We start from the raw sequence: 19,747 nt of genomic DNA on the forward strand, positions 1-19,747 counted from the left end.
TGGGGTACTTTTTGCTTTGGCTTATGGCATACGATGTGTTGTGTTACTGGTGTGACTATAGGACTTGAAATCATGAACACTTGTCAACAATTGCCACTTGTTAACCACTAGATAACCCTATTTTTTCAACTGCAAAGATGATTCTTTTGGATGTAGGGCCTCAACTCCATCATTGTCCTTCATTAGTGAATGGACAACCAAGAAAATAGATAGTTGTATGTATACCTTTAATCCATCTTCATGGAATCCATAACCTGTAAACAATACACTTTTTGTAAGTAAAGCCTTTTCTAACAACACTTGGAACATGATTTGGTGTTCAATATCTTTAATGAATGTACATTGTAAACCATAGAAGAAAAATCATAGTTAAAAATCCATTGAAAGCTAAAGACCATAACCATCAACAAACTAAACTCTGTTAAGCAATATAATATTTGATGCAAAGTTACACGATTCATGGGTGTGAATTGAAATCAATAAATGGATTGGGTGCGAATTTGGTGGTCATCCCGAAGTTGGAAATTAAGCAGCATGCAATGCTTTTATAAAAATGTATGTTATGTGCAAATCAAAATCAGGAATTCTAGATAAAGTTCGGGAAAACAAATGTCTAGATAAAGTTTAGGAAAACAAATGGTGGAACTTGTAGACATTTTCATAAATATTGGAACTATACATGCCTAACCTTTTACTTGTAGATATCTTCGTAAACAGTGGAACTAAACACGTTTAAAGACCTGAAAAACCCCCATTCTATAATTCTTCATAACAACAACAGAGTTGACTAAAGAGTTAACAATGGTTGAAGAAAACAACATATTCAACCAAGATATACAGTTGGCCAGGATAATGTACAAATATAAACTTTTAAAGCATCCTTAAAATCTTACATCCAAGTTTTCTAATATACCGCAAAGAAAAGGTTTAATGTTCTCTGCAAGTAAAAACAAAGCCATATGACTTGAAAGTTTTGGGGGAAATGTGTTTTTAAACCTAACTAGATTGTCTGAAATCCATAGTACACGAAATGTTTGAAAAAGCATAAGCTGTAGCACAAAATTCCAACAGTTAATGAGCCTTGCATAAGGACCATATTCTTAAGGTCATGGTGAAACCAACGTTTACATTATTTTACTCTAGCAAAAACGAAATTGAGACAAGTTTCTCAAGCTCAGGTGTTTTTCTATTTGATACGAAGTCAAGAGATGGCTAAAATTATAATCAGCAAATTAAGCCAACCTTGGATTAAAGCAATACAAATTTTGCACTTAATACTATTCCTTAGGATAAAGTATCTTCCTTAGACATGTAGTTGAACTCCCCTAAACCACTAAAAAATAATCACATAAAAGGTATAGCTAGATTGTATGCTTCATTGTAGTCTCTGATACCTAATGGAACTAAGAAGTGATCAAGGGACCTTTTTTTTACAAAATTTATGATGCAACATTGAAGGGCATTCCATGCCAGTCCTGCCCAAATGGGCAAATTGAAGCAGCTAAAATTTACTAGAAAAACTGTAAAGAAACTCTTAGCTTTGCATCAACTAGACTCTGCAGTAATGCAAGAATTTTGCACTGTCATTAGGGAGTGCTATCATCCAAATCTGCTCCAAAAAACAGCAAACAGATCTGAGCATTGACTGTAGAAAATTTAGTCCTGTCAGTTGCCAAATGCCTCTCCATTTGTGCTGGTGCTTTTCTAGTCACAGTCGGGGTGTCCCTAAAGTGATTTTCTGTTGTAACTTGTGTTTGAAATCTGTGTAAATTCAGTGAAAAGAGAGCTAAATTTTGCTGAAATCCTTGTTAAAATCTACAATAAACTCAAAAATAAATCAGCGAGTGAGGCTTCTCTTAAAGAACCCTAAGAAAGCTGAGAATAAGAAAGCTGAGAATAGATAAAGAGATAAATTAATTGCAGAATTTTGAGACTGGTTCTTAGTTATTTTCGGTCACAAATGAAGAGTAGATAACTTACAATGTCTTTAAATGAAGAAAACTTGAAGTAAACGTATAAAAGGACAACAATAAAAACAACAATCAGATGATTTACACTGAAACAACTTCAAAGACTCCAGGAGCTAGCAGCACAGAGGAGTCTGTCTGATTTTAATGGTATAAAGAAAGGAAATCCATCATGAATACAATATATCAGCGGTCCAACTGTCAATCCTGATTATGCATTGAATATCACGTTTTGAGTGTTGGCGAGGATGGTTGAGTAGTTCCTGAACTTGTGCCAAAAGAATCTAATCCTACAAGGAGACCATCTTCTCTCTCTTATAGATCAAGACAAAGAAGGCATACAATGAATATGGATGAAATTTTGAATTGAAATTGCATGCCCTGATCTTGAGAAAGAAAGGGAGATGAATGCGGCCAAGGGAGGAAAAGGAGTCTCTAAGCATGCACTCAAGAGAAAGAGAGAGAGGGAGACTCCACCAATCATGCAAAGTACCAATGCTACATATCACGCCTTAACTGATTTGATGTAATGTTCCTAAACATGAATGTAAGTGATATACAAAGCATACAAACAATCTAGCGATCAGAAAAACGAAATATACATTAAGCACCCATGGAAACACCAGGAATAGAGAACTGCTGAGCCATTTTATTACTTTTTCAGGAGAAAATACAATACTAAAATAGAATGGTGCACTTGGGCTTGTCTCAATGGACAAGCATATCAAAACCCAGGTGAGAAAATGCCGAACTAAAGGCTGCTACAACTGCTGCACCACCTGCCCCAAAAAACTGCTATGTCTACTGACTTCGAAGGGCTTGAATCACTACTTCCCGTGCTTAAAAAATTATGAGATTTCAGCTCCTTGCTCCTTGGCCTAAACTCAGAAAAACCAATGAAGGAATTGGCCAAATGTTGACCTCGGAATTTTGGCCCAAATTCCCCTTAGCTCCTCTAGCTGCTGGCTGAGTTGGGATCCCTGTTTGACCCCTTATATCTGACCGGAAAATTCTATAAATTTAAGAGTGTGATCTTTGCCCAAAACCCAGGAAAACCCAGAAAGGTTTCCCTTGGTTCCAAACTTCAAAAATTGACCCTTCACAGCTTGGCCCTCCTCCAATTTCGAATTCTATTGCTGTGACTGATCCTGTCAATCTCTGCTCTCCCAACTCCAACAAATCCTCCTCAAATGGCCCTGTTGACCACTATGTGTCAACTACCCATAGCAGTACACCCCCTTTTTTTCGCAAAAAGGGATAGCGCTTGATCGACATGTATGTGGCACTGTGCCATTCGACAGTCATCGTCGACTTCATCATATTATGTTGTAAACCCAGTCTGCATGTGTAAATTGTAAATAATCTTAGCAGATATGAGTCATGTATGTAAATTGCCTAGGTGGACCTAATTTTCTAGTGATAATCTACGTTCCGGAAGGTTTTTCGTCTCACCAATCTGCCTAACCCCAAAGCCGGAATGGATTTTGTCATTAGAATCTTAGGAGAATCCTAGTGCGTTAATCTGCTAGATTATAGTTGTGTCGCAGAACTGAGTGGTTTATGAGGGTCTATGTCAAATGGGTTTTCCCCCTTGAGATGTAAAGTTGTAAAAGTCATGATGTAAAGTGTCTTGAGGGTTAAAAAATGTTTTAATCCCCTCATTAGTCCTAAGTCCTAGGTCCTAGGTGATTTTTCCAAAGGCTAAGTTCGAGGATCCATTTAAAAAATAAATTTAAAAAATTAAAAAATTAAAAATTAAAAAAATAACTAAATAAATAAAATAAAATAAATAAATAAATATATATATATATATATATATATATATATATATATATATATATATATATATATATATATATATATATATATATATAAAATAACAAAAATAAAAAATAAATAAAAAAGTAATTAATAAAATAATATTTTGAGTAAATAAATGCAGAATTTCAATTTTTTAATGCATTAAAAATTCGACGGATGAGATTAAGAGATATCTTGATCCTCATCGACGGTCGAGATCATTTTGACGTGGATCACTCGAACTAGCTGTTGGGAATTTTTCCTTTAAATAGGGTGTTAGGGGTCATTTGAGATCATTCGATCTTGGAGTCTTGTGCTGAAGAAGCTCTGTTGTAAACTTTTTCTGGTGCTAATAAAGAAAGACTTTGGGGTTGAAATCTTGCTGGTGTTACTCTCTGGAAGTGCTGTGAGCATTTTATTTTCTGCATATTTTAATTCTTAGCCATTAGTAACAGCTTATTAAAGAGTATTGTTGAGCACAGGTATCTTGTTCACTTGCTAGGGTTTGAATGGTATTAGAATTTCTGAAGTAATGGCAGGTATCTCCATTGCTTTTTGAGATCTAGTACTGTTTTTTCTCTCTTTATTGATGGTTGAAGTGAGCTGTGCAGGAAACCCTTATTGAAGAAGACCAGTGGGCGTTTGGGGAAGTTCTCGGCTGAACCAGCCAACTCCCGCAAGCACTCTCTTGCAGAGCCCAGCCAGTTTCGATCCTGGGTTTATTATTTAAGTTTGTTTTCTGATTTGCATGGGAGATTTCTAAAGCATTTCATAGCAAATCTGAAGTTCTGAAAATATTATTGATGATAACTGACAAATTTGGCTGTTGTAGAGCTATAATTTTGTAATTTTGGACCAGTTTGCAGGGTTTTAGTTTTAATATTTGCATATATTCTCCGGGTGCTTGTTTTCCCATTGCAGGTTGCAGGTCTGATAAAAATTTCTTTTATGTAAAGCCAGATTTGGAGAAATTTTGGGGTTTTCATCAATTAAATCTGAAGCAAGGCAAACTTAAATTTTTCCTTTCTTTTTATTTAAAGCTCCTTCAAGGGTTTCTGGGTTGTTGTTCTACTGCTGCCCATCCTTCTCTATTTTCCGCGCATTTTTTCTTATCTGCATCTATCTCATCATCCGCCCCCCTTCCAAACCATTGGCTGCCCTTCAAACAACAATCAGCTCCACGTCCTTAGCCATCCACGCATTCATTGCTACGCCGCCGTTCAGATTTCTTTCCATTTACGTGCTGCCATCCCTCAGCCTTTCTCTGTTGCATCCATTTTTCAGCACCCCGTGTACCCACGCTGCCTCCAAACATCGTCCACGCTAGCCACCTGCGTAGTTCTATTATTCCTCACGCCCACGGTTTTCTCTGCTCGGTCCTCTCTGGTTTTCGATGCCTGCAAAATAACTTACTTGCCACGCTTCCACGCAGCAGTAACTCCCGTCCCAGCTCCCATCACTGCTTTCAAGCTGCCTTCGAGTCTAGCATCTGCAGTTTCCATCGTTGTTCAAGCCGCCGTCTTCTCCATAGCTGTTCGATCGTCAAAATTTTCTCTTCGCGGCTTCACCTGCACGCACACACAACACAATTTCGATTTTCTTTGTTTTGTTTATGTTGTGTTTTCATGCTTAGGTTTAGCGTAAATCGTTCTTTTTTTAAAATTTAATTTGTTTAGGTTTTACAAAAAAATCAAAATCGATTTTCATTTTTCTTCCAGTTTAGATTTCGTTGTTTTTTAGATTAAAGTTTAGTTTAGATTTAGATTTTAAAAGTTTTGTTTTAAAAAATTATAGAAATAAAAAAAAATTAAAAATTAAAAAAAAAAAAAAAAAATTCATAAAGTTTTCGTTAGGTTTTAGTTACACTTTTATTTTTTTAGTCTAGATTTAGATTTAAGTTTAGTTTTATTTTTATTTTTTTTTTAATTTTGAATCTTTATAAAAATATCAAAATCAATTTTTGTTTTAAGTTAGGTTTTATTTCATTTTAAATTTAATTTTTTTTCAAAAAATATAAAAGGCATAAAAAGTTTTCTCTTTTAGGGTTAGAATTTGGATTTTAGATTTAGTTAGTTGTTTGAGTCATAAAAAATATTTTGGAAATTTTTTACCAATTTCAGTCTTGGCTCAGGAATTTTTAGGTTTCATCTTTTATGCTGAGGCTAAAAATTTGACGTGGGAATTAGTGTTTAATATGATTCAATGTTCTGCATGAATGTGATCTCTAGTTAACATTTTATGTGATTGTTCAAAGCACTTTATCTTTCGAAATTTCAGTTGCTGGAGTATCATTTAAGCATTTTCTCGCATTTGATAAAAATTAATTTTTGTTTGAGTTATTTGATGATAAATGATTGCTCTACATGGTTTATATTTCTGCAGCATCTGATAATTAATCGTTTAAACATTAAATCCACAAGGCACTGGTCTATTAATTCAATAAAATCTATTTAGTGTTGGTTTCCTTTCGTGTCTCCCAAACCAACTGATTCACAGTTGGTCATCCATTTTCCTATAGGGTCTACCCCCCTTAGTCGTGGGAGACAGGCTTAAACGGAGAGATCGGGGATCAGGGTGACAGCCCCCGGTTTGAGCGTTGTCGTGACAATCTGTGCGACAACAGGCCCTCCAAGTGATCTCCTACTTCTCCCGGCCAGCTCCAGCTCTACAATTCCTTCCTCCAACTCCCACGTGAGCCTAGTGATGGCTCTCTGCGCAAGCCTAGGTAATTGTAAATCGAACTGTTGGGATGTTGACTCTGCTGGCTCCAAACTTGCAAGAAAGGCTGGCCCTTTGCTGCTCTCCCAATCTTCTAACTCTCCTGGCAAATGCTTGATCACTGATAGCTCCAAACTCCCCTTGCTTATTCTCCAGCTAGCCAGAAATACACACTTCCTGTTGTGGCTGAATGGTAGTGTTGTAGCATACTCCCAGAATTCCTGAAATACTTATGGAACTGCCTCTCTAAGGTGGGCAAGGATGGTCCCCCGAAGTAGAGGTTGAATCTCCCACTTGAGAGATTCGTGGCTAAACAACCGGTTGACTCAGCTAAATAGTAGAGTGAAAATTCAAGTAATTTTGATTGCAAGGTGTAAGAATGAATCCAAAATGGGAGTTTCTCCCTCCTTATAACTCCTTGGCCCTCCCTAGCCTCATGTGGGCCCCTCCATCCACCTATTCGACTTTCCCTCCAAGCTATTCGAATGGGCCAATTTGAACTCCCATGTGGGTGTCCCCCACATTCCAGTAGCAACCAAATAAGGTCGAATTGCCTCCTAAGTCCCTAAGTTGAAAATTATGGGTTCTCTAGCTTAGCCAAAATTGTGCAAAATGGTGTAGCAGCACCCTGTTACAAATATGTTTGAGAAGGGACATGACATTTGAACTAATTATCATAAATGAGTGAACTCGAACTAATTTAGGAATGTGCCATCCATGTGCTCCACTAATCATGTATGCTTCTTCTCTTATTCATTGAATTGATGTGGACTAAAGTGCTAAATTGAGACCCAAGTAGACTTACTCCAAGCTAAAAATAGTAACTTGTAGCCTTGGATGAAGGAACTTTCTCCCTTAGATGATCTCTGTAATATTCCCTTTGTTTATTTACTTAAATTCCCAGGAATTTTTCTATGAATTGTCTTAAGCAAAAGCACACAACAATTTTTGCCGAGAATTTAACAAATTTAAATAAATTATAGATCCAATAATCACAAAGCTTGTACACAAATTCCACTGCAAAACCCAGCTTTCTGAGAGGAAAATTACATAGAATTTATTTTGAAAATAAACCTAACAAATAGATAAGCTAGAATAATTTGGTCTGCCTCAAGAACCTCTTCTGGCTGGACTCCCTTGTCTACAAATGTGCATTGCTTCAACCTTGTAACAAAATGCTCCAAAATCTTGTCCTTCCTTGCTAAGTGACAATGAAGAACTTGAAGTGATTCTCCCTCCTAACTATCTAAGATGGATGTTTCACTACCAAAACTAATTGCTGTCAGCTAGGGTATATAGTTTCAACACTAAAAGTGGGATTTCCAAAAGGGTTTCCCCTCACAAAATAAGTTATTAGAGCTCCCAAAATAATTATCAAAAATCAATAACCAATCCTACCCCAAAAGTGAGCTCCAATTTTCTATTATAACTTTATCTTAGAATACCTCGGGTCATCAAAATACCCTGGGTTTTTCTTTTATAATTATTCATTCACTTTTTGATGTTGCTTTTTCCTCCAAGTGAAAATGAACAATTAAATCGATCTTCTTGGAAAGGGACATTACAATCCTCCATTCCTGAGATTGCTTTCCCTTAAGCAATCTAGAACTTTCATATCAATACCAGGATCCCAAATATGCTTATAGAATTCTTCAACATACATCAATTGTACCATCCCCTCACAACTTGTAATATCTCGTTTGGATATTTCATGGAATTATCATGGAATTTTCTTCATAAAGTTTTATGCCCTTAATTTTTATCAAGACACCACAAAAATTACTAGCAAATAAAACCCAGAATACAACAAGATAAAATATACGACAAATTCAACTAGAAACAAACGCAGCAAATCCGAGCTTTACTATATTAATATAGAAAGTGATATTGCATGGTCATACAAATAGCTAGAGAATAGTTGAGATAGAACCCTCAACTGTTGCAAACTAACTCTAAATATATTTTCTACAACATGGGATCTGGCCATCAAACTGGAACTACAACTAATAAATACATCTTTGAATTCTGAATGAAATCACCAAGGGATGAGATGGGTTTTCGTCCAATATCACAGAAAAACCCATCTCGTCCCTTGGTGAATTCATTCAGAATTCATAGGTGTATTTATCAGTTGTAGTTCCAGTTTGATGACAGACCCGGTGTTGTAGCATATATATTTAGAGGCCAAATCTAGTTTGCCGCAATTGAGGGTTCTATCTCAGTTATTCTCCAACTATTTGTATGGCCATGTAATATCACTTTCTATATTAATATAATAAAGTTGGGATTTGCTGTATTTGTTTCGTGTTGAATTTTCTGTATATTTTATCTTTGTCGCATTCAAAGCTTTATTTGCTGGCAATTTTCGTGGTGTCTTGATAAAAATAAAGAGCACAAAATTTTATGAAGAAAATTCCCTAATAATTCCATGAAATATCCAAATGGGATTTTACAGTGGTATCAGAGAGGGTTTTCTTGCCAGCCTAAGGGTAATTTTGTTGCAGATCAATTTTGAAGCTAAGTTCGTTTGTTAATTTTGAAAATTCCGAAGAGGAACCTATTTGTCGGAATAATATTTGTTTGTCGATATCACATGGAGCTAAACAACTATTCACTAGAGACACATTTTGAGAGGTCGATTTATTGATTCAACATTTTCCTTATAAAATTGGGAGGCTAATCTTGTATTATTTTAGAGCCATCATTCCCCAAGATTCATTGGAGCATAATTTCTTACATTCTAGAGGCTGAGATCATCATTATGAAGTTGAGTTTACCTTCAACTCAAGGAGGTCGAGTCTTAGCATTTGGAGGATGAGTTATTTGATGTATTGGCAGGTTGAATACTTCTCTAGAATTGGGTTTTTCCTTTAGATTAATAAAGTTGAGTTGCTGAAGTAGATGGTTTACTATATTGAATTTGGGAGGATGAATTTCACTAATTCTTGCGGGCCGAATTCACTAGTTTGTATTACAAAAGACAACCAAGTATATTACTTCAGGAGATCGAGCTTCTCATCTTTAGGGGATCCAAGCATATTATTGGACCCGAATCATAGTTTATTATCCCAATCTTGAGGGATGAATTTCTATGGGAGGCATTATGATCATTTTTAGAGGAGGCTGAGCTTGTATTGTTGAAGGGGATAATTTGTCCTGAGGCCGAGTTCATTCTTTTAAGTGATCAAATTGTAGAGATTGAATTGCACGATTTTGTAGGTCAAATTGTTTGCTATTCTAGAGACCGAATTTCCTTTTCATATGGAGGCCGAGTGTTTGAATTACTGAGGGCTAAGATCACATTTCTAAGTGTTAAACACAACTATGGTGAAGACCAAATATGAAAGATAAGATAGAACATTCATTGCATTTATCATTCACAGGATATACATTTATAATACATTTGTGTGACTCTTGGATTCATCTTCCAAGGTCTCTTGGAGTCCCTTTGACTATTCAACTTCCACACCATAACCCTTAGCAGGTTAGGTGTCCAACATTCCCCCCTTTAATACGAAGGGGTATATACGAGTCCAAGAAGAGAGGTATAATACAAAATATAATAATGCATGACAACAATAGGCTAAATGTGCTCTCTGAGATGATGGCATAAGGTGGGAGAACTTGAAGTCTCAACTAACTGTGGTTTAAGGATGACCACTAACACTGGAACACTTAGTGTAGTTCTTGGAACTCTTCCAAATCTAGTAAGAAGTTGAAATCTTCCGCTCGAGGAAGTGTCCCTAGTGCTTTGGAGAGGGAGACCTTCAACCTGTAAAAAGGGATATCTACAACTTGTGGTGGTTTAAGGAAGGCCCCTTGATAGCTAGACAAGCCCTTGTTGGACGTTTTGAGAAGCCCTTCTTATGTGTATAAAGAGGAGGTGATAGAGGATCATTTGAACACATCCAAAAGTATGGTAATGTCTTGAGAAAATACATCAAAGTAGCGGCAACAACCATGTAACAACAGTTGAGCGACGATTGAGTAGCAACAACGATTGAGTAACAGTAGCTGAGCGATGGCCGAGTAGAAGCAACCATGCAAAGGAATCCATCAACCCTTAAGGACTTGTAGAGGTATGTGTTTTGATAGAGTTGATTGCTAGTTGGATGGGTGTTCAAGGGTTGGACAGTTGATGGAGTCTGTTGGCAGATAAGAGGAGGGTTTCCTAGGTGTGAGGATGCCATAGCCAGAGGCAGATGCTACAACAAGGATTGGTCTCTCGTGGTCTGTTGGAGGGTAGCATGAGCATTGACCAAGTGTGGACGTGGAATGGGCATTTATGGTCTGCTGGAGGACAGCGTGACAATGCAAAAGTTGGAGCCCGGTGTGCAACACTTTGATGGACAAAAGTAGTTGCTAGAGAGGCAGTTGTTGAGCTCAAGGGTCTGATCAACTAGGAGCAGTTTGTGGAGCCCTAGACTTGTGTGTGGAGAAGGACTTCTACAGTAGATGATGGGCAATCCTCCTAGCTCGTGTTCATTGTGGGAGATGGACATCTTGCAGTGATAGGTGGCAACCCTTCGTGCCCTATGTTGGTCTTCATCGGAGCAGTGTAGGAAGACCATAGTGGGCTGAAGTCCCTGAGTAGCTGAGGAGCAACAGTGGGCAGATTGAGAGTTGTTCACAAGTGGAGTTGTGAACAACTTGACAAGAGTCTCGATGTGTTGTGCCCTTGATGGACTAAGGCACAACTAGTGAGTAGATTGATAGCCGAGATTTAGTGGCCAGATGGACTTGGAGCATTGATAGAGGCAGGAGTTGTAGATCGAGAGCCGAAGGACCAGGCAGGTACAGGGTACGACCAAGAGGAGCTAAGAGAGTCAACTACATCAACCAGATGGTCAGAGTATCTTGTTGAGGGTAGATTGGTTGCCAATGGATTGACACCAAGCCCCAGTTTGTATTCTTGTATCATTGGATGTATGAGGGCCATTATTCTTGGTACGGGAGCCCTAGACTATTGTATTATATGTTGATTAATATAACGAAGTTGGGTTGAAAATTGTAAAAAGTTGTCTATATTTTGTGCATGTGTGATTTACTGTTGTTTATATTCCACTATGCAAAGTAGTATCATTGAGATTCTTGGTTTGGTAGCATTAGAGATTTTAAGATTCTATCCTAGACCCAAGATCGTGGAAATTCAACATTCTAGAGTTGTTACCTCCTGTAGCAACACCCTGTCTCTGCATCACCTCCTGTTACGCTGCTAATGTCTGGCTATTGTTGCCCACCAACTACTGCGCAACTCTGATATGTGTTGCATATATGTTGCTGTTGACCCTGTTGAACTGTTGTCAACACTGCACCTGCACTGCAACTCCCTCTTCATCTGTTGCTGTTGCAACTGCAACACCTACAACTGAAATGTTGATTTGGAATAGCATCGAATGTGCTCTAAGCCTCAAATTTTGCAGGGAGGCTTGGGCACATGTATTCCAAAGAACTCAGAATGTGTTTTGAGAAATTCCACCCAGAAATGGTTTTATTAAAATAATTAATATTTTTAATGGTGTTCCTAAGTCTAAACTTAGGAAAATTAAAATATTAATGGGTATTAATCTAATCAGGGGTGAAACTTCTAGAAAAATCCATGGATCAAGTCAAAACAATCTGAGCCTTTGATTATGTTTTAATCTAGGCCATTGGTTGTCCAACAGGAAGATATAAGAAGGGGCTTGAGGGTCATTTGGAAAACACACAGAGAGATTGAGAAAATCGATTTTCTGAAGTGAGAAGTTCTTAGGAGGAAAAATCGATTGAGGAGATCTCTTGCAGTTGAGGGGCAGGGATAGTAGCTTCCGAAGAGAGAGATTCTCAGCCGGAGATACATCGGCAGAGAGAGGCAGTGAGTGACCTAGAAGCCTTGACGCAGAGGCTGACGTAGGGCCAAAAGGGCCACACAGAATCAAAGCAGGGGGAGACAGAGCAGTCTGAAATTTGTAGAGGAATTTGATTTTCAGAAACGGGGAGCTGGGGTATGAGATTGGGAGTCAGAAATCAAATTTCCTGGGCAGCAGATCGACCAGCCAGAGAAATGACGCAACACCCAGAGAGCTTGATGCTACGATGATGCAGACATTGCGCAAGGCAACCAGAAAAGCGGGGGGGCAGTGAGTTTAGGGCTAGATCAACCAGGATTTCTCAGTGATTTTGTGAGGTAAAACTCACAAAGCTTCTGCTAGTATTTCTATCTGTAACTGAATAACTCTGTGAGGTATTCAGTGATGTATTCATATTTTTCTACTGCTTAATAATAATAAACCCTCAAAGTTGTTGCACCGGTTTTCCTGCATTGGGTTTTTTCGGGGACTTCTGTCCAAAAATAATTGTGTCCTGTGTGTTGTATTTTTCTTTCTTGCTTAGTATTTTATTTCCGCATATATGTAAATTACGTGAAGGCTGCAGATGTATTTTGCTTCGATATTTACTGTAGAACACAGTAAATAACTTGCATGATTTAATCAAGTAGGAGAAGTAACATCAGTTTGCTATAGTAGGGATTCTGGGTTAGGAATTTTCACAAAAGCATCCTAAATACTGAATCAACTGTGATCAGTATGATGCATTTGTCTACCGATTCTTTGACTACTGCTAGTATCTGTGCTGTCACTAAGGCATCCACGTTGCTGCTGACTTTGCACTGTGTCAACTACACTGCTGCCAACTCTGCATTACGCTCCCCAACATCTGACTGCTACTAGACTCTTCATCTGTCACTTTCACATCTGACTACATCTACTGCCACTGATCCATCCTACTACTGAGATACTGTGGCCTCCCATAGCAAGGCACTGATTCAAGAGGTGGACCTCCTCAAGAATCCTGCCCATTTGTAGCACTCTGGGGCAACAACACCAAGTCACCCGACCTCACTCCTGGAGGTATATCAACAAACATCGCGAAGTCTTCCTCCAGCCTAGAGGACAACCTATCGATCTCTGTTGATGCTTCCTGCTGATGCTGCTTCTCTTCCTTGTCCATCTTCCTAAGAGGACACTGGGTACTATAGTGACCAAGCTCACCACATCTGAAGCACTTGAACTTTGATAGGTCCTACTTATTTTGCTGCTCCCCCTGTCCCTGACTAGGACCCTTTGATGTGAGGGGCACATTCTCCTCCTCCTTCACCTGCTTCGGTCCTCTTTACCAAGTCTCCTCTCAACTCCTCTTGCTGCAAATCTATAATATCCCTATCCAGGAATATTCCTCAAACCCCAGCAAAATCTCAACCAGAAAAACGTACAACTAGTATAGTAGCCGAGAAAATCACAGAGATATAATGACAAAGATATAATAGTAGTGAAACAACAATAATGAACATATGAAATATAAACAGATACACACGAGATGCAGCGAGAAATGCTAAGCCATTTTATTATACTGAGTAAAGGAATGAGTACAGAGGTAACCAGAAAGATGGCACCTCGACTTGCACAAAGCAAGTGAAGAAATACACTTAGAATAACAAAGGAATGGCCTCACACTTATCTGCGTCCAAGCTGCTGGAGAAATGTTGTGCTGCTGCTGCTGCTAGAAATCAAATGAGGATTTGGGGCTGCTCCCCTCCTCAGAAAAGGTTGAAACTCTGGAATCAGATTCTACTCAAGAAACCCAGAAAAGCATAGAAAGCTTTTTTGAAACGGCCGACCCCCAAAAATCACCCCCTTGGGGTTCTGCGCAATCCCTCAATGCTCTGCGCTGCCACTGAATGAAACCCTCCAGAAAACGGCCAGAAACTCCTCCCAAAACTCTCCAATCTGCAAGAGTTGATCCCCTGCTCTACCTCTCAGTACAAATCCTCCTGCAAATCCCTCAACCCAGACTCCTGCCAGGAAGAACTGCGTCCTCCTCTCAGTGCTGGGCAGTCCTCCAAAATGCTGGTAAAATTGCTGCTGAAATACTGATGAAACTACTGCTGGAATTCCAATGGAAATACCTTTCCCAAGCAGGCACTCGAAGTCCCCCGGGGCTAAGGGTGAGATCTCCGAACAAGACACTCAATGCACTAAACAGTGCTGCAGACTAGCTAAACAGCCAGTGTGCTCTAAGTGGAAATGACTTTCACAAATGCACATAACTGGAATGATCAAAATGAGGGGGCTCCTCTCTCTTTTATAGCCTTTGCCTCTCTCAATCCCAAGGCTCACCTCCTCCTGCGTGATTCCCCTCTTGCCATGTGTTTCTTCCCTCCTGTGCAGTTCCTCCATGTGTCTGCGCGGGCTCCATTTCTGCGTCCCCCTTTGGCCCCCTTGGCTCCCCTTCAAGTCACAACGTTGTGCTACTAGGAAGTGACTTTTTATTCTAAAAGTGAGTTATGTCCCCCTTCCTCACTTTTTATTTACAAATAACTATAGAAGGAAAAAAATTGAACAAAATCGAATATTCCAATTAGCCATGGCTAATTAGGAATATTATAGTCTCCCCCGGCAAAATGTTGCTTGTCCTCAAGCAACTGAAGTGATGGATGTTGTAAGATCTTCTCACTCTCCCAAGTGGCATCCTCATCTAGCAAATTCTTCCACCTCACCAAGAATTCCCGGACCGTCCTATTCCGCAGCTACCTCTCCCTGGTATCAATGATAGCCTCCAGTTGCAATACCAAATTCCCCTCATCATCCATGGGTGGTAGCTCATTTGTCACTGTCACCTGCTGCCCCAATGCCTTCTTCAGGAATGATACATGAAAAATGTTATGAATATTGCTGCCTTGGGGCAGCTCTAACTCATGCAGCCTGTCCAATCCTGCGTATCACCCTATATGGCCCATAAAAGCGGGGCTTGAGCTTCTCAGCCCCCTTCTGCTTCAATGATGACTGTTGGTATGGTTGTAATCGTAGGTAGACCATGTCCCCTACCTCGAACTGCCTCTCCACCCGACCCCTGTCGGCATACAGCTTCTGCTGGTTCTGTGCTGTAGCCATGTTATCTTTGAGAGCTCGGAGGATATCCTGACTCTCTTGGATCCAAATCTTGGCTCTATGAGCCCTGCTACCACCAAACATCACGTCAGCAAAAGATAAAGGATGATACCCATATAAGGCATAGAATGGTGACATACCAATGGACATGTGATGTGAAGTATTGTAGCAGTACTCCCCCAGATGCAACCACTTCAGCCATGCTCGCTGCTGCCCACTGACATAGTTACGCAAGTGGCCCTCCAGCCACTTGTTAACTATCTCTGTCTGCCCATCCATCTGTGGGTGATAACTGGTACTCGGTGTCAACTCTGTCCCCACCAACCGGAAAATCTCCTGCCAAAACCCGCCCATGAAACGACTGTCCCTATCACTGACGATGGTCTTAGGAAGACCATGTAGCCTGAAGATCTCCCTGAAGAATAGCTTGACCACTTGTGCTGCTGTATAGTGTGCGGATATGGCAAAAAAATGTGCGTACTTCGTCAGTTGATCAACGACGACAAAGATACAATCCTTGCCTTGTACCATGGGCAACCCTGTGATGAAGTCCATCGAAATACTCTCCAATTTTCCCTCCGGAATGGGAAGAGGCTCCAATAAACCCGCAAGATGGCTCATCTCTCCCTTGTTCCTCTGGAAAACATCGCACTCCCGGATGTGCTGGAATACGTCCTCCTTGAGGCCCTTCCATGAGAACCTCTCTCTAATGGCCCTGTAGGTTTTGGTAAACCCTTGATGTCCTGCCAAAGGTGAATCATGTGATGCCTAAAGTATCTTCTTCTTGAGCTGAGACCCCTCAGTCAAAAAGGTCCGGTCCCTGTAATAGATGATCTCATCGACCACCTTGTACCTGTCATCTGCCACCTGCCCATCCAGAACCTCACATGCAAACCTGTCCTTGGAGTACTCTACTGAGAGTCGAGCCCTCCAATCTGTATCCAAGCTCATAAGAGACAACGTGGCTGGTCTACGTGAAAGGGCATTTGCTACCACGTTGTTCTTACCCTTGACATACTCAATGTCAAAGTCACATGCTTGGATCTTACTGATCCACTTCTGCTGCCTCTCCTGTAGCTGCTTCTGCTCTAAAAAGAACTTGAGGCTGCTGTGATCAGTCCTCACCCTGAACCTGTTACCCACCAAATACTGCCGGTACTTAGTCAATGCATGCATGATGGCCAGCATCTCCTTGTCGTATATGGAATACAACCTCTCGTGCAGAAGGAGCTTTCGGCTCTCAAAGGCTATAGGGTGACCTCCCTACATCAATACTGCGCCGATTCCCTCTCCCGACGCATCACACTCCAAAACAAATGGCTGCGTGAAATCTGGAAATGCAAGCACTGGGCAGCTGCTCATAACCTCCTTGAGCCTGTCAAAGGCTTGCTACGCTGTATCCGACCAACTGAAAGCCCCCTTCCTCGTCAAATCTGTCAGGGGTGCAGCAAGCTGTGAGAAACTCTTGACGAACTTCTGGTAGTAAGTACAAATGCCAATGAATCCTCGAAGTTCCGTCACGTTTCTCGGCTCCGGCCATTCTCTGATGGCCCTGATCTTCTCCTCGTGGACCCTCACTCCGTCCACCCCTATGATGTGTCCCAGATATAACATCTCCGTCAACCCAAACTCACACTTGGAGAGTTTGGCATAGAACTGCTGCTCCTGTAAGATACGCAATACTGTCTCAATGTGCTGGAGATGCTCCTCCCAAGTCCTGCTGTAAATGAGAATATCATCGAAGAATACCAACACAAACTTCCTCAAGTGACTACAGAAGATGTGATTCATGCAAGACTGAAATGTAGCTGGGGCGTTGGTTATCCCAAAAGGCATCACCAAGAACTCAAAGTGCCCATAGTGACACCTGAAGGCAGTCTTGGGAATGTCCTACTCCCTCACGCGAATCTGATGGTACCCAGATCTCAAATCAATCTTTGATAAGAAACGTGCCCCTCTCAACTCATCCATCAACTCATCGATCTTGGGTATGGGGTACCTGTTCTTCAGGGTCTTCTTGTTCAGGGCCCTGTAGTCAATGCACATCCTCAATGTACTGTCCTTCTTCTTCACCAACACCACAGAAGAAGTAAAAGGACTCGTGCTTGGTCAGATATGCCCAAGAGCCAACAACTCCTGATAGCCTGCTCAATCTCATCCCGATAGGCCTTGGGGTGCCTATAGGGGGTGGTAATCACGGCCTGTATGCCCTACTCAAGCTCGATGGTGTGCTCAAACCCCCGATCCGGTGGCTGTCCTCGTGGAATCTCCCCAAACACTATGGCATGCCGATCAAGGATAGACTGTATCTCTGGATGTACTGTTTACCCTGTAGTCCCTGCCTCTGATGCACGCAGCTCCATTGCCCACTCTATGTCCCCCTTTCGGAAGACTGCCTCCATCCGATGAGCCGAAACAGTCTGAGGCGAATATGTGTGCTGTCCTCGTATCTTCTCATGCCTCCCTGTCTTCTCATCATCCTCGTCATCCTCTTCTCCACTGCTCTCGGAGAAGACCTCAATAAAATGTGATTTACCAGCAGCATATCTATGCCCTAGTGCCCATGGCTCCTGACAAGTGAAGCACAACCGCTTCTTCTTCAGCTCCCTCCTGGCATCATCATCAAGCTGTACTCGTCCTGGATTCCCCTTTGGAGGTGGAATCCTCACATCCTTCCCCTTAGACTGAAAAGTCTGTCTCTGGGGGTAAGGTGTCCAGGTCCTGGGTAAGACATCCTGTAAGTCCCGAGTCCTGCTGATAGAGTCTTGGAGTGTGGTTGGTCTAGTGGACCGGACTAAACCCCGAAGTGGCTCTACTAACCCCTCAACATTCATAGAGACCCTCCGTGCTGTGGATAGGTTTGGCACCATCACGGAGACCCTCAAGAAATCTGTAATGTAGGTCTCTGGGCTCCCTGTCTATTTGAGCCTCGTCAACTCAACAAAATGCTACTCTGGATCCCTCCGATCAAATCGCTCCATCAGTCTCCTGGTAAACTCAGCATATGTCGTCACTGTGGAGTGCCCTAGTGTATCCATCCCATGAAACCACCAATCCTGGGCCTCACCATCCAAATGCAATGTTGCCACCTTGATGGCCTCTGTCTCCGACATCTGGTTAAGCTGGAAATAAATGTCCAAATTCTCCACCCAAGACTTTGCCAAACTGTTTGATGAATCATCAAACGTGGGCAAGTGGAATCTACTCGCTGCACGGTGGGTGTCACCATCATGGTAATGCCGGTACCCTCTGTGATGGTCGCGGGGTCTACTATCCCGCTGGAGCTAAACAAAATCTCTGAATGAGAGGGCTTCCCTGAACTCCTGCCCGTAGGCCTGGTACTCTGCAAAATAATCGCCCATATGTCTGAGCTCTGCTTCCCGCTGGGCTACGGCCCCCGTGTCGGCTCCTAAGAAAATGGACATGGTAGAGTGTGCAGGGGCATGTGAGGCCACTTGCTACGGAGTATCACGCTGCTCTGGCAAATGGTGGGATGTGCCCGATCCCTCACCAACCTGAAAAACCCGTGGGCTCTCACGCTGTTTGGCCTCTTGTAATATCCCTATCCAGGAATATTCCTCAAACCCCAGCAAAATCTCAACTAGAAAAACGCACAAGTGGTATAGTAGCCGAGAAAATACAGAGATATAATGACAGAGATATAATCATAGTGTAGCAACAATAATGAACATATGAAATATAAACAGATACACACGAGATGCAGCGAGAAATGCTAAGCCATTTTATTATACTGAGTAAAGGAATGAGTACAGAGGTGATCAGAAGGACGGCACCTCGACTTGCACAAAGCAAGTGAAAAAATACACTCAGAATAACAAAGGAATGGCCTCACACTGATCTGCGTCCAAGCTGCTACTGCTGCTAGAAATAAAATGAGGATTTGGGGCTACTACACCCCTCAGAAAAGGCTGAAACTTTGGAATCAGACTCTACTCAAGAAACCCAGAAAAGCCCAGAAAGCTTTTCTGAAACGACCGCCCCCCGAAAATCACCCCCTTGGGGTTCTACGCAGTCCCTCAATGCTCTGTGATGCCACTGAATGAAACCCTACAGACAACGGCCAGAAACTCCTACCAAAACTCTCCAATCTACAAGAGCTAATCCCCTGCTCTACCTCTCAGCACAAATCCTCCTGCAAATCCCTCAACCCAGATTCCTGCTAGGAAGAACTGCGTCCTCCTCTCAGTGCTGCGCAGTCCTCCAAAACGCTGGTAAAACTGCTGCTCAAATACTGATGAAACTACTGCTGGAATGCCAATGGAAATACCTTGCCCGAGTAGGCACTCGAAGTCCCCCGGGGCTAAGGGTGAGATC

General features: G+C 41.3%; 1 protein-coding gene and 1 long non-coding RNA gene across 6 annotated transcripts in view; one reads left to right on the forward strand and one right to left on the reverse strand.

Moving 5' to 3' along the window:
- The window catches only part of LOC149227721 (uncharacterized), a 473,804-nt gene that overhangs the window by 232,609 nt on the left and 221,448 nt on the right, over positions 1–19,747 (reverse strand). For all 4 annotated transcript variants that reach the window (XM_089377894.1, XM_089377896.1, XM_089377895.1 and 1 more), the window contains one exon: positions 226–254. In XM_089377894.1, coding sequence (XP_089234020.1) covers positions 226–254 — 29 coding nt within the window. The remainder of the gene's footprint in view (positions 1–225; positions 255–19,747) is intronic.
- Positions 1–19,747, forward strand: part of LOC149227722 (uncharacterized) — a 410,007-nt gene that overhangs the window by 232,438 nt on the left and 157,822 nt on the right. The gene's annotated exons all lie outside the window — the stretch shown is intronic.

The sequence above is a fragment of the Pinus tabuliformis genome, chromosome J, assembly GCF_031772625.1.
Source record: "Pinus tabuliformis cultivar Carrire ecotype Pingquan chromosome J, CPIR1, whole genome shotgun sequence".
Lineage (NCBI taxonomy): Eukaryota > Viridiplantae > Streptophyta > Pinopsida > Pinales > Pinaceae > Pinus > Pinus tabuliformis.